Source organism: Eptatretus burgeri, chromosome 17 (assembly GCF_056783735.1).
Source record: "Eptatretus burgeri isolate ZD-2024b chromosome 17, Ebu_testis_v1, whole genome shotgun sequence".
NCBI classification, from domain to species: Eukaryota; Metazoa; Chordata; class Myxini; order Myxiniformes; family Myxinidae; genus Eptatretus; species Eptatretus burgeri.
In genome coordinates this window covers 57,364,598-57,378,388 of record NC_140977.1, presented here as the reverse complement: position 1 = coordinate 57,378,388, position 13,791 = coordinate 57,364,598, and the positions used below count along the sequence as shown (strand labels likewise).

Sequence of the window (13,791 nt, the reverse complement as noted above, 5' to 3'; positions counted from 1 at the left end):
ATACAAAAGGTGCTCCATTAGTTGGGCCGGGTAAAGTTACCGCTGTAAATCTTCGAACAAAATGGTTATAAATACCACGAGACGAATCGGTAAAGAATTTCTACATGTTTGAAAAATACTCCCAAAACCAAATGCTCTTACTTTGATCACCAATCTGGTCACGTCGGGTTCGGAGTGATTAGAAGTCGATTTAATGTAGCACCGTATGGCCTTGTTACCGCGAAGGACAACGGATGACGAGGTCAAGGTCGAGTTAGTGTGACCACATGCTGGGTTAGACGGAGTGGTTTGATGAGACACGAGGTGATGGAAACAAATTGTGATGGTTCGGTTCGTTTCATTTCAAAAGTAAAGAATTATGGGTGATTAAGGAGAGATGGATTTTACGACTCAGATTTGGGATTCGAACTTGATTGGGATCTGTGCTCCATTTTTCTCACATGTCAACCAAATTCACAATGATTCAGGCCTGACATGCTGGAGTCAAATTTTGATAGGCTTGTGTCGGGGCAGGAAGGTCACGTCGGTTCAGAGATCCAAGATGATATTGTCCCCCCCCCCCCCCCAATTTATACATCAAACTATATCCACGATGCCCTGCTGAAAGTTTTTGATTCCCTTTTCCCAAACACTTCCTTTCCAAATCATCAATTATGACTCAGCTTGTTGAGATAACAGACCGAGCGAAGATTTTGTGCCAAAATGATAAACTGCAGCAATAATTTTAAAATAAGAATTATATGATAACACCACTCATTGTGGAGCACGAATGTCTCCGAAGGATATCGGGGCTCATGTCTTGGATAATTTTTCTTATTTTTTACGGACAGCACTGGACTACGACTACGACTACCCAGGGCATCGTCCAATTAGGCCTAGTCCAGGAAACGAGGACGAGTCGTAGCCAGCGAATCACGTCCAATCGGGCCGAGTCCAGGAAACTATAGCATTAAAAGTAAATGTTTTATCTACTGTTGGTGTTGGTATTGGGATAGGGGTGTTGGATGTTGGAAAGGCTTGGTGGTGCGGAGAGAGTGTTAGTTGTGGTGGTGCCGTGGTTTAACCCAACCATGCGAAGAATCCTTACTCCTCCTCCCTTTTATCCCACTATCCCTTCCCTGTATTAATTACTGTGCATTTACCCATTATATATGGATATTTGTTAATGGGAAGTTAAAATACATGTTCATTGGGGTTATTTGTGGGATGGGGTGTTGCATGATGGAGTTTGTTGTTGGAGGGAGGGAAGGGGCACAGTTTTGTACCTTAAGCTGTGTTGAGACTGTGCATTACAATTCCTTTGCTTGTTTTATAATGTATTGTCAGCTTTGTTAATGAGTAAACGATTCTTGATCCATTTATTTATTATTTGCCAAAGAATGCGCTTCTTGAGTTGCATCGAAAATTAAAATATACAAACAAATGTAGCGCAAATGGCAAAACCATAAAATGTCTGCCATGTTTATTACGATTCCTCAACAGTATTGCTTTAGTGCTGTCTCTTTTGCATCATTTAGTACATTACCCAATGATATTCGCTGTACTGCACCGTGCAAACCTTTATAAAAACATTTTGGTATTGCATAATCTCTCAATTACCTTCAACGTTGCAGGAACTTCCACAGATGTCATGCACAGATTGGCTTTGAATGGAGGTCTTGCACCCAATTCACTTTTACAGGAGATTGTGAACACAAATCTACTTTTCATGAGCTCCAATTTATCTCTACAAGCGATCGTGCTCTGATTTACTTTTATGAGAGATCTTGAGCTCCAATTTACTTTTATGAGAGATCTTGCCCTGTAATTTAACTTTATGAGAGATCTTGCACTCCAATTTACTTTTACGAGGGATCTTGCACTCCGATTTACTTTTACTAGAAGCACCTTCTCCCTACGGGAGCCGTCAAGGGGGTCATGTTATTATATTTATGCCTATTTTACTCCAAGGGGTCCCAGGATTACACACCCAAAAAATGGTTGTGATCGGTTCAGCCGTTTTTGCGGTACCTGGGAACAGACAGATAGACAGACAGTGAATTATATTAAGATGAGAGATCTTGCACTCCGATTTACTTTTATGAGAGATGTTGCGCTCTGATTTACTTTTGTGAGAGATCTTGCACTCCGATTTATTTTTACGAGGGATATTGTGCTCCAATTTACTTTTACAAAACGAGTTGTGCTCCAATTTACTTTTACGAGAAGAGTTGTGCTCCGATTTACTTTTACGAGAAGAGTTGTGCTCCGATTTACTTTTGCAAGGAATATTGTGCTCCAATTTACTTTTACAAAACGAATTGTGCTCCGATTTACTTTTACGAGAAGAGTTGTGCTCCGATTTACTTTTACAAGGGATATTGTGCTCCAATTTACTTTTACAAAACGAGTTGTGTTCCGATTTACTTTTACGAGAAGAGTTGTGCTCCAATTTACTTTTACAAGGAATATTGTGCTCCAATTTACTTTTACAAAACGAGTTGTGCTCCGATTTACTTTTACGAGAAGAGTTGTGCTCCGATTTACTTTTACAAAACGAGTTGTGCTCCGATTTACTTTTACAAAACGAGTTGTGCTCCAATTTACTTTTACAAAACGAGTTGTGTTCCGATTTACTTTTACGAGAAGAGTTGTGCTCCGATTTACTTTTACAAGGAATATTGTGCTCCAATTTACTTTTACAAAACGAGTTGTGCTCCGATTTACTTTTACGAGAAGAGTTGTGCTCCAATTTACTTTTACAAGGGATATTGTGCTCCGATTTACTTTTACAAAACGAGTTGTGCTCCAATTTACTTTTACAAAACGAGTTGTGCTCCGATTTACTTTTACGAGAAGAGTTGTGCTCCAATTTACTTTTACAAGGGATATTGTGCTCCAATTTACTTTTACAAAACGAGTTGTGCTCCGATTTACTTTTACAAGGGATATTGTGCTCCAATTTACTTTTACAAAACGAGTTGTGCTCCGATTTACTTTTACAAGGGATATTGTGCTCCAATTTACTTTTACAAAACGAGTTGTGCTCCGATTTACTTTTACAAAACGAGTTGTGCTCCAATTTACTTTTACAAAACGAGTTGTGTTCCGATTTACTTTTACGAGAAGAGTTGTGCTCCGATTTACTTTTACGAGAAGAGTTGTGCTCCGATTTACTTTTACGAGAAGAGTTGTGCTCCGATTTACTTTTACAAAACGAGTTGTGCTCCGATTTACTTTTACAAAACGAGTTGTGCTCCAATTTACTTTTACAAAACGAGTTGTGTTCCGATTTACTTTTACGAGAAGAGTTGTGCTCCGATTTACTTTTACAAGGAATATTGTGCTCCAATTTACTTTTACAAAACGAGTTGTGCTCCGATTTACTTTTACGAGAAGAGTTGTGCTCTGATTTACTTTTACAAGGGATATTGTGCTCCAATTTACTTTTACAAAACGAGTTGTGCTCCGATTTACTTTTACGGGAAGAGTTGTGTTCCGATTTACTTTTACGAGAAGAGTTGTGCTCCGATTTACTTTTACAAGGAATATTGTGCTCCAATTTACTTTTACAAAACGAGTTGTGCTCCGATTTACTTTTACGAGAAGAGTTGTGCTCTGATTTACTTTTACAAGGGATATTGTGCTCCAATTTACTTTTACAAAACGAGTTGTGTTCCGATTTACTTTTACGAGAAGAGTTGTGCTCCGATTTACTTTTACAAGGAATATTGTGCTCCAATTTACTTTTACAAAACGAGTTGTGCTCCGATTTACTTTTACGGGAAGAGTTGTGCTCCGATTTACTTTTACAAGGGATATTGTGCTCCAATTTACTTTTACAAAACGAGTTGTGCTCCGATTTACTTTTACGAGGGATATTTTGCTCCAATTTACTTTTACAAAACGAGTTGTGCTCCGATTTACTTTTACGGGAAGAGTTGTGCTCCGATTTACTTTTACAAGGGATATTGTGCTCCAATTTACTTTTACAAAACGAGTTGTGCTCCGATTTACTTTTACGAGGGATATTTTGCTCCAATTTACTTTTACAAAACGAGTTGTGCTCCGATTTACTTTTACGAGAAGAGTTGTGCTCCGATTTACTTTTACAAGGGATATTTTGCTCCAATTTACTTTTACAAAACGAGTTGTGCTCCGATTTACTTTTACAAGGGATATTGTGCTCCAATTTACTTTTACAAAACGAGTTGTGCTCCGATTTACTTTTACAAGGGATATTGTGCTCCAATTTACTTTTACAAAACGAGTTGTGCTCCGATTTACTTTTACAAGGGATATTTTGCTCCAATTTACTTTTACAAAACGAGTTGTGCTCCGATTTACTTTTACAAGGGATATTGTGCTCCAATTTACTTTTACAAAACGAGTTGTGCTCCGATTTACTTTTACGGGAAGAGTTGTGCTCCGATTTACTTTTACAAGGGATATTGTGCTCCAATTTACTTTTGCGAGAGATCTTGCACTAAAATTTACTCTTACAAGAGATCTTGTGCTCCGTTTATTTTTACGAGAGATCTTGCACTCCAATTTACTATGACAGATCTTGCGCTAAAATTTACTCTTGCAAAAGATCTTGTGGTCCGTTGACTTTTACAAGAGATCTTGTGCTCTGATTTACATTCATGAGATTTTGTGTTGCAGTGTAATCTTCCAATAGATCTCATGCTCAGATTTACTCTTACTAGGTGCAGGAGTTCTCGTGCTCAATTCGATACACGATAAAACATGTTCCCCAGCGAGATATCCCACAATTGATTGCAAATGTGAAGCTGATTCACAAAGACATGGCCAAGCAGAGTTCGATATTTAAAGCAGAAAGAAGAATCGCAGGCTCGGGTAAAGTCAAGGAGAGTCTTGCATAGTTTCTGGCGATTTAACAGCATCCTATCTTGACCGCATTAGTAATGATCTCAAAGGTCACAGGTACAGCTCGATGTACAGTGGAGTGAACTCTATGCTGTGCAACAAATGAGCTTCACCAAGGATGAGTTTTTTTTTGTTTTGTTTTTTCAAACATAACATCTCAGTAATTTTATCAAATTAATTTCGGACTGCTCGGTGCATTTGAAATTCATTGGAAGGAACATGTCTTATGATATGAATGTGCACATCTCATCCTGCTCCGCCTTTGCGATTGCTGAGTTTTGCTTTTATTGTTAAAATAGTTCCACAGAAAAACAGCATGTGAATAATTGAAGGGAATAGAACAACCTTTCCCGTTTTAACGATTAATAGCGACAGAAACAGAATCATTTGAGGCAGACATTGCTGCCGTTACTCAGCACTTTTATAGTTATTGAACGACAGTCCATCAAACTATTCGAACACTGACGCAGAGTGTCATCATCCTGGTTCTTCCTTTATCATTCACATACATGGTTGAGTAGTGACCGTAAAAATATTCTTTCATTTCAGACAAGTGGCAAGATTTAGACCCTTGCTGTCATACCAACAAAAGGATGGTGTAAGATTTGGTAAAACAAAGCCTGTCTTTAGATTGTTTATTGCAGCTGAATGCCCGGAAAATATTTTTGCTTACTTTGTCAAACTTTCACCTTTTGTATACAGTGATAAAGAGGATGGGAACAATAAAAGTGAACACTAGTGGTAAAGCGATGTCACTGATTTAACCTTCTTCATGCAAACGTAGTGAAATAAGTAATAGAAAACTTGTAACTCACCAAGAAATTCTATTTTTGCTTGTATTGTTACTGGTTTTAATATCATTATCCTCATTTATTAAAATATATCTTAGTAAATTCATCCAAACACACGTATAAATGGTTGGCTGCAGAACAAATCGCCATTTCAATTGACTACACCGGCCTTAACTTGGTAAAAGTTTCCTAGCCTTTGGCCTGCACAAGTCATGGAATTTAAAGCTTGGAATGATATTATAAGCCGAAGACTACTATCTAAAATGGTCCGATGTAAGTAGGCCTGAAAAACTAGTCGACAACATTGTCACTGAGTGGATGTTACTTGAAGATGCCGAGATGTGTTTTAACCCGTGGCTGCACCGTGCTATCTATCCTGAGTAAGCGTCAGGCCTCATCGCATGGATTGTCGTTGCACGTCCGGGTCTCACTGGTACCACTACAATTGGGAATTTGGTGTGGACGTGGCCGTCGGACACGCTGTTGCTGTCCTCCCCCACACGCAGCACTGCAAGGTCCCCAGGGGCTCCAACGAGAAAGAAAACAAGCTGGAGCAAGGGAAAGAGAGTGAGGATATGGGTTGGGGAAGGAGGAAAAAACGTCATAGTTTGTTCACAAGTTGAACTGAGGTCCCCCCCCCCCCCATCCCCACTCCCTATGGTATCTCTATCTCCTGTATCTACCTTCCACTTTATTGCTCTTCATTGTCTTACGTTAATATCTGCTGTGTGTAATATCCTTCAGTTGCTCCACTTACCCCGTTCTGTCCGCTCCCTCCTCCTCCCATCTTTTCCTCTCCGTGGACATCGAGGTATCCGGCAGCGTCTTGACTCCCTGAGCGTGGGACAAATCGTGCCTCCGAAATGAGGGGCCCGCAAAACATGGCGCACCCACAGCTCTCTTCCACGACCACAGGTCCGACTGCACTGGCTCCACTTTTGCCATTCAGAGAGCTGGCAGTCGATCGCTACAAAGAACAAAGGATAGAAGTTAGATCCATCATTATCGAAGATACCAAGAAAGATCTCTCAAAGCCAATATCTTGAATTACTTCCCAGTGTGGGCAAGGTAGAAAATCTAAGGTCAACGAGAGGTTAACTTACGACATTCTGGTAGCATGCATTTCTCTGCCTCCGTCAGAGGCTCGGTGCAGACATCAGCCTCTGCAGGTTGCTTGAATGTTCGCCTTCTCGTCCGCATTCCAATAGCGCAAGTAACGGAGCAGGAAGTCCATTCAGTCCAGATGGATAACATGCAGGGGAACTCCGCTAGAGAAACAAACAGATAATACAGAATCAATCGTCACGTATGTAACAGCATTCCCATTACCCTCATCTCCATCACTTCTGCTTGTCCTGAATAAGACCAGCACACACATGCCTGCCTCCAGCGATCAGTCCACGTACATTGACCCATCCAACGTTGCCTCCAGCGATCAGTCCACATACATTGATCAATTTGTTAAACGTCTTTCTTCCTCAGTTTAAATTTTCCACTCATCTCCAGATAAGCCTCTATGTTTTCCACGACTTGGAGAATTGACAATTATCTTGGACAATTGTTGCCCATAGCCAGGAAGGAATTGTCCTGCACCAGGCAAACTCGGTGTGCTACGGATGTTTTTCCTCTTTCATAAGTTTTTCAGTCGGTGCCAGACTTTCATAAACGGTGGGTGAGTTTCCTGAAGTGGTGAACAACAGATCATGCTTTTGGCTCAAACTTTTTGAATTGCAGGGAAAAGTTTGATTCTCCCATCGAGCGAACCAACATTTTTCAAAGAAAGACCCCCCCCCATCCCTCCCCACTCCCATCCCCCGAGATAGACACAGACAGACAAAGCTTGTACATACGGCAGTTAGGCATCATGCACTTTTCGATTTGGACGAGAGCCATCAGGCAGTTTCCCGTCCCACTGTCCATTTGCGTGACCGCGCGGACACGTCGTCTGACTCCAACCCCACATGTCTCACTGCATTCTGACCAGGATAACCACTCGCTCACTCTGCAGGTGTCTGGAGCTGCGGTGGGGTTTGCAGTGAACAATAAGCCTGTTAGGAAACAGTTTGAACACAGTCGCTAATGATCTTAAAACAAAATCCAACATGCATACGTTTCGTTGTCTTTCGGAGAGCCGTGAGCTTAAAGTTCCCATGACACTCAAAAGTTTCTGGTTATTTATATATTAACTTGACCTTCCTAGTGAAGAAATCACCCATGTTTCTTTTTTAAAATCAACAATGGGATAATTAGACCAATATTTTGAACATTTGTAGTGCTTTTCACAACTTGCTATGCCCCGCCCCTCAAAAAAGTTGAGTTCAGCGAACCGCAGGTCACGTGACCGTTGACGTCATCTCCAGAACGCGACTCGCTCAGAGTGGATTGATTAGACGTCACGCGCCGTATAGAGTACGTACAAATACATTGTGCACATGTGTTTGCTATCTCACTGATAGTCTTAATTCCTGTGATTGTTTCGCGGAAAAGAAATTCTGCTTCTGAGCCGTGTATGCACAACAATCACGAGGCAATTATTTATCCCTCTACTACCTTGTCGTAATCGTGTACAAATCCAATACATGTATGCACAATAAAGGGCTACAGCATGTCCACAAAATATTAAATGTGACTGTTGAACCTTTCCATTAAAAAAGAAACTTACAGGGACCTACAAGTAAAATACTAAAGATTAATATTTCATCATTTCAAGGCACAAGGAGATAATTTTTAAATCGAACAATGTGAAAAACCTGCACCCACATTTTGCAGCTTATTGAATTGTTTGTTGAAACCAGCCTGCTGAGATAGGTACGATTCCACATACATGCAAGCCACGTATGGCTGCACTCGACATACATGGGTTTATTCTAAAGTGAAGGTACTGCTTCCATTGGCTTGCTATTCATTAACATTTAACCAAAATGCTGTAATAAATGAACAGGGAAAAATATTGTTGTAGATTTCCGCCGGTTCGGCGTGCGCATGACCTTTTCAGCCCAATCCAGGCCGCACGTCCACCGAACGCGACAATCTAGTCGTAGCTTCCGGACAAACGCCGAAACCCAGCTACGGGTATTTTTAACACACCATAAACCAGCCAATTCTTCTGTCCACGCGCTACAGGGTCGATCGCCGAATTATCGATATCCCTAAGTATTCGCGCAGACAGAAATACCGAGAGTTTTACCTCGACAGGACCTGCATGAAAACGAGCCGCTTAAGCAGTTTGTTCCGTATGCGAATGCTGAGCGGTTTTATATCGCCAAGTCCCGTCGGACCAGATGTACGTTTTATCGGCTTTAAAATCCAGCTAATTCTCCGTACGCACCATAGCAGTCAATGGAGAAAGTGACGCAACGAGCGGGTTGACATTCAAACAATGGGGGATTTATTTTCACACGTAAGCAGTCAATGAATGGGGATAGGGGACAAGACACATGCAAAAGCCTATAGCCGATTTCTATGAGACTGCAAGTATATACAGGCACTCAACAATTCTACTTCTAAGACAGGGCCCACAGACTTCCATGCAAAACCCAAGAAAGAAATGAATAGGGCTCGTGAGCCTTTAATGCACTCAGGGCCGGGATGACTGGAACAGGCCCTGAGAGACCGGGCAGGTTACCTCGTCACCCTTGTGGTGACTCGATGGGTCTTTATTATCGGCGACCCCTGGTGTCTCCGTTCGGCCCGATGCGTCGCGAATGCGCCAGTCGCTTGGGCGGCTTGACGAGCAGCTTGTACGGTTCCCCTCGGTCGTCCGGCATTCACTGCGGCATGGCCTAGCCGACGACGCGCTGGAGGAGTGAACGGGTCTTGACCCCGGCTTCCTGGTTGCACTGGCGAACCTTCCAGCAAACCAACTCAACTCCTCCGACCAACGAACTCCACTCCGCTCGCCAGCTTCACTACCAACTGCTCGGCTAACAGCCGAATGTCCCACTCGCCAACTCCTCCACTCACCTCTGGTGTCTCTGCTCGGCTTTTTATAGCCCCAAGGGGAGGGGCTGCTGTGGGCTCGCCACCCGAAATCGGCGCCTTCTCCCTTTTCACCTTTGAACCTTCACCCAGGCTGTATCCGCCCCTCTCACACGCGGACGTGGTTGAAATCGCTGATCACACACGGACGTGGTTGAAATCGCCGATCCCACGCGGACGTGGTTGAAATCGCCGATCCCACGCGGACGTGGTTGAAATCGCCGATCCCACGCGGACGTGGTTGAAATCGCCGATCCCACGTGGACATGGTTGAAATCGCCGATCCCACGCGGACGTGGTTGAAATTGCCCTGCTTGTCGCGGCAGCTGATCACACCGACGGCACTTTGCCGCTGTCGAGGAGGACGTGATGGTATTGCGATCAGAAGATGTTTGTTGGTTTAAAATAAAAGATAGAGAAGGAATAACGGCTAACTCAAAGATGCACAGCCCGGCACACGAATAAATCCCGTTATACATTGGTGGGGAAATCTAACCTGGAACACACACTTATCGAAATAACTGATCTTCGGGGAACCTGAATGGTGTTCTGTGAATTTCCACCACCATAACCATATGTTGGCACAACTATGAAAGACAAATTTATCTGTCCTATTACACGGCCTCATAGCCTCGGGACTCTTACGCATTGACTCATACATTGTGTGCATGCTAATACAAGTTACTTGTCAACTCTAGAGTCTAGACTAGTCCGATAAATCCGTCGTCCGTCCGACTAGTCCGATAAATCTGATGTGCTGTAGCTTTCTTTTATTATTCTCTTTTCTTCATTGTTTTCAACTGGCGCGACATGACGACAGTAGGAATAAAATAAATAAAAATGCAACAGAACGTCAGATTTATCGGACTACTCTAGACAATTGTGTCACAAGGTGTGTTCTGCACACAAGTTTTCATCGTATCCGGACAGCGAGATTGCTTCGTTTTATGCGCGGGGAGATACGGCTGATGACATGCGCCGGCCTTGCTTGCGATTCATTCGCCGCGGAGCAACATGTCCGCTGCGCTGCGCTGGTCACGTCACCTCACTAAAATATTTCTGATATCGAACAGTATGCAAGTCGAATTTACATTATTGAATTACGAATAGGATTTAGTCTAACCAGTTGTTATTGCCAAGTCTTCCTTCGATGTCCTCCCGATCATCCTGAACTCCGGGAATTTCATCGCCAGTTTCCTCCGCTTGTCCTGCTTCGGGCTCGAACTGGTAAGGCCGTATTCCATTTCCAGCTGCCTGAACTTCACCTCCCGCGACTACGTTATTCGACAATTCTCCATCTGTTTCAGACCAAAATCCTTCATTTCTCTCACACTCACTGTCGCTACCAGACAAACCAAAGTTCATGCCATCGATTATTCAAAACCAAATGTTCGATTTTTTTTTAAAGTAGAAGTGAACGAAGCGTTTGAGTTGATCAATCGAATGTGGAAACACAGAAAGCCAATACAATCACGGAGACCACCAACCCGAGTAATTTACGTGCATCCTTTGTTGTTCTGGAGATGACGTCATGTGGGTTACGCGTCGTTCAGTAGATTTCGGCAGAATTTTTAGGGGTGTACCCGAAGAGGTTTGTTTTTTTAATTTTACATAACGAGTATTGTGAAAAAACATTGTCAGATCAGAAATCACGATGAAAAACTCCTATAGGACATGTATGTATGTATATATATATGTATGTATATATATATATATATATATATATATATATATATATATATATATATATATATATATATATATATACATATATATACATATATATATACATATATATACATATATATATATGAAATTTCAGTACTTTTGAGTGTCATGGGACCTTTAAAGCAGATATTCATTTAATTTATTTACTTTGTTAGTTGGTTCTATGATACATCAACGGATATGCAGTACGTACAGCAGTCTTTGTTGACAGTACAGGATTCCGTCTCTTCCGTTTCCAACTTGCACATGGACCCATCGTCTGGATAATGTTTGACGTATCTCTCTCGTCTTCGAACGCCCGGTCCACACATCTCGCTGCAAGCACTCCAGGGTAACCAGTCAGACAGTGTGCAAACAGAGTTGTCTGTCAACAAACCCCAACAACAAAATCAACTACAAAATTATTCGCACAAAAGATCCAGTCAATATATCTTTATCCATCACATTATGGAGGTGTCGTTGAAGCAAAGTTAGTGTACCCTGGGCAGGACAGTGACCCTGGCAGGTCTGCATGTCTTGGGTGTGCAAGCAAGGATGGGAGAAGTCCAGCTGGGCACGAAGTCTCCTTTGTCTCATCTGCTTCCCTGGATCACAAGTCCTACTGCTACAAGCGGACCATTGAGACCAGGGCTCATAGACGCAGGTGCGAAAAGTTTGATCTTCTGTGTAAATACAAACAAGCGATGGGTCAGGGTGATAAAAGGGTGGAAAGTAATGCAGGATGTGAAATTGGGTCAAACATGAGGGTTAATCAAAGTTGATTGGGGGAGAACAAAAGGCAAGCGCAGAGTAACCAACAAACAAAAGGACACAGTGAAAGAGAACTTTCATGGCATGCTTTTCCTTTCACCTCCAATTATGATACCTATGAGACTTAATAGAAGCTCAGATTTTGGAGTATCTCCAACGGTTCTCCAAACTTTAAGCTTCTCAATAACGTTCCTTAATCTCTATATCCATTATAGAACAGTTGTCCTGCTGAGCAACTCTATCAAGATAGAGACCATTGTTAAAATGAGTCACAAAAGGAAACGTCACTGAACCCATTCAAACTTCCATGTAGCCGAGCCATTGTCCTTGCATTCCTCCCACTCTGATTGCCTACTTCAGATATCCACAATGTCTATTTCACTTCAAATAAAACACATTTCACCAGGATCTCTCTATTCAATAAAGGTTACGTTTCATGAGCTTATTGGTCTTTCATTTTCATTAACCCGGTCAAATCTCCACTACCTCTCAATCTCCACCACCTGAAGAGTGGATGTTCTTTGTCCATCTGTTACCCTCAGCTTTACCATTGACTTGTCAACCCGATACCCTATGTTGTACAACTTGTCAGAAAAATCATTTTTTCTTTCCTTCATTTTAGTGGGTTGAAGAGAAGTAGAGTGAAGCGTACTGCGAGAATGGAAGGACAGACGGGGAAAGGAAATGACACGTACGCACAGCACAGATAGACGGACAGCCAACGATTCGAGACACAACGGTAAACAATGAAGAAGTCTGTCCGGAAGAGAAATATAAAATGACTAATAACAAGGGACCTGACCTTCCTCATCTTCATCTTCTCCACTCACCACATCATCAACATCATCCGGTCGTGTGTTGCAATGTTCGCCCTGCGATTCACGTCGGACAGAGTATCATGATGCGATTAATTACATTTTTCTCAACCTTCCACCTGAAAACGATATTCACCATTGTTTAGAGTCCTGCGGCCTCCAGTTACATTTCTACCACCAGAATTCATCAGGAACCACCTGGCGTGGCTTTGCTGGCCAAACGTCATGATGGAGGTTTGCGCGACCAAACAGCTTGGTTGTTTGTGGGAAAATTGAGCAAACTACCATGGTACTTCAATACACTGTAAAAAATTGGAGTAACTCTGCAGGTATGAAATGATTACGTTTATCGATTCATTTGGAGAACAACGTTTTAATCTCACCTTCCGTGCCAGCCTTTCGATGACCACACGGGCGACGGGGGTGATCGGTCCACCTTCGGAGTCATAAAAGGGACTGTCTGGATGATCTAGGCTGGTTAATGGTCTGATTCTTTCCTGAGGTGTTGTCGGAAGGTTTGGAGACTGAAGGTGGAGGGTGTAAGGAAGGCAGAATAAAAATGGTATTAATCAAGGTATGACCTCCAAAAGGAAGTTTGGAGAATGAAGGAGAGGTACGGAGCCCTTGGTTGTGAAACAAGGTGAGCAAGGTGGTGGGGTTGGGGGGACGGGTAGATAAAGAGAGGGTGAAAGGAGGATTTGGGAGCTGCAGGAAGGAACTGGAAAGCAATCACAAAAGCTCCAAAATACTCTTCCCATTAGTGTACGTCAAGGTTTCCTCATTTCAAACATTGATCCGAGGCTCATGGAGGAGCTTATACGTGTATCACACTTAACACAAAACCGTTAGGAGACAGCCAT

The 13,791-nt window shown here is 42.4% G+C and overlaps 2 protein-coding genes across 2 annotated transcripts in view; both read right to left on the bottom strand.

Annotated features, from left to right (window-relative positions):
* Positions 1 to 551: 551 nt before the first annotated feature.
* Positions 552 to 4,627, bottom strand: LOC147010208 (uncharacterized). The gene is made up of 2 exons (XM_085861228.1): positions 4,563 to 4,627; positions 552 to 3,935 (listed from the first exon to the last, which is right to left on the bottom strand). The coding sequence occupies exons 1-2, from the start codon at positions 4,625 to 4,627 to the stop codon at positions 1,916 to 1,918; spliced, it is 2,085 nt and encodes a 694-aa protein (XP_085717354.1). The 3' UTR covers positions 552 to 1,915.
* Positions 4,628 to 5,130: 503 nt separating this feature from the next.
* Positions 5,131 to 13,791, bottom strand: part of SPON1 (spondin 1) — a 42,566-nt gene continuing 33,905 nt past the window's right edge. Inside the window, exons 9-16 of the mRNA XM_085860758.1 lie at positions 13,315 to 13,455; positions 12,919 to 12,988; positions 11,846 to 12,028; positions 11,560 to 11,730; positions 7,511 to 7,678; positions 6,764 to 6,928; positions 6,418 to 6,627; positions 5,131 to 6,208 (exon numbers count right to left, since the gene is read on the bottom strand). Coding sequence (XP_085716884.1) covers positions 6,048 to 6,208; positions 6,418 to 6,627; positions 6,764 to 6,928; positions 7,511 to 7,678; positions 11,560 to 11,730; positions 11,846 to 12,028; positions 12,919 to 12,988; positions 13,315 to 13,455 — 1,269 coding nt within the window. The 3' untranslated portion in view covers positions 5,131 to 6,047. The remainder of the gene's footprint in view (positions 6,209 to 6,417; positions 6,628 to 6,763; positions 6,929 to 7,510; positions 7,679 to 11,559; positions 11,731 to 11,845; positions 12,029 to 12,918; positions 12,989 to 13,314; positions 13,456 to 13,791) is intronic.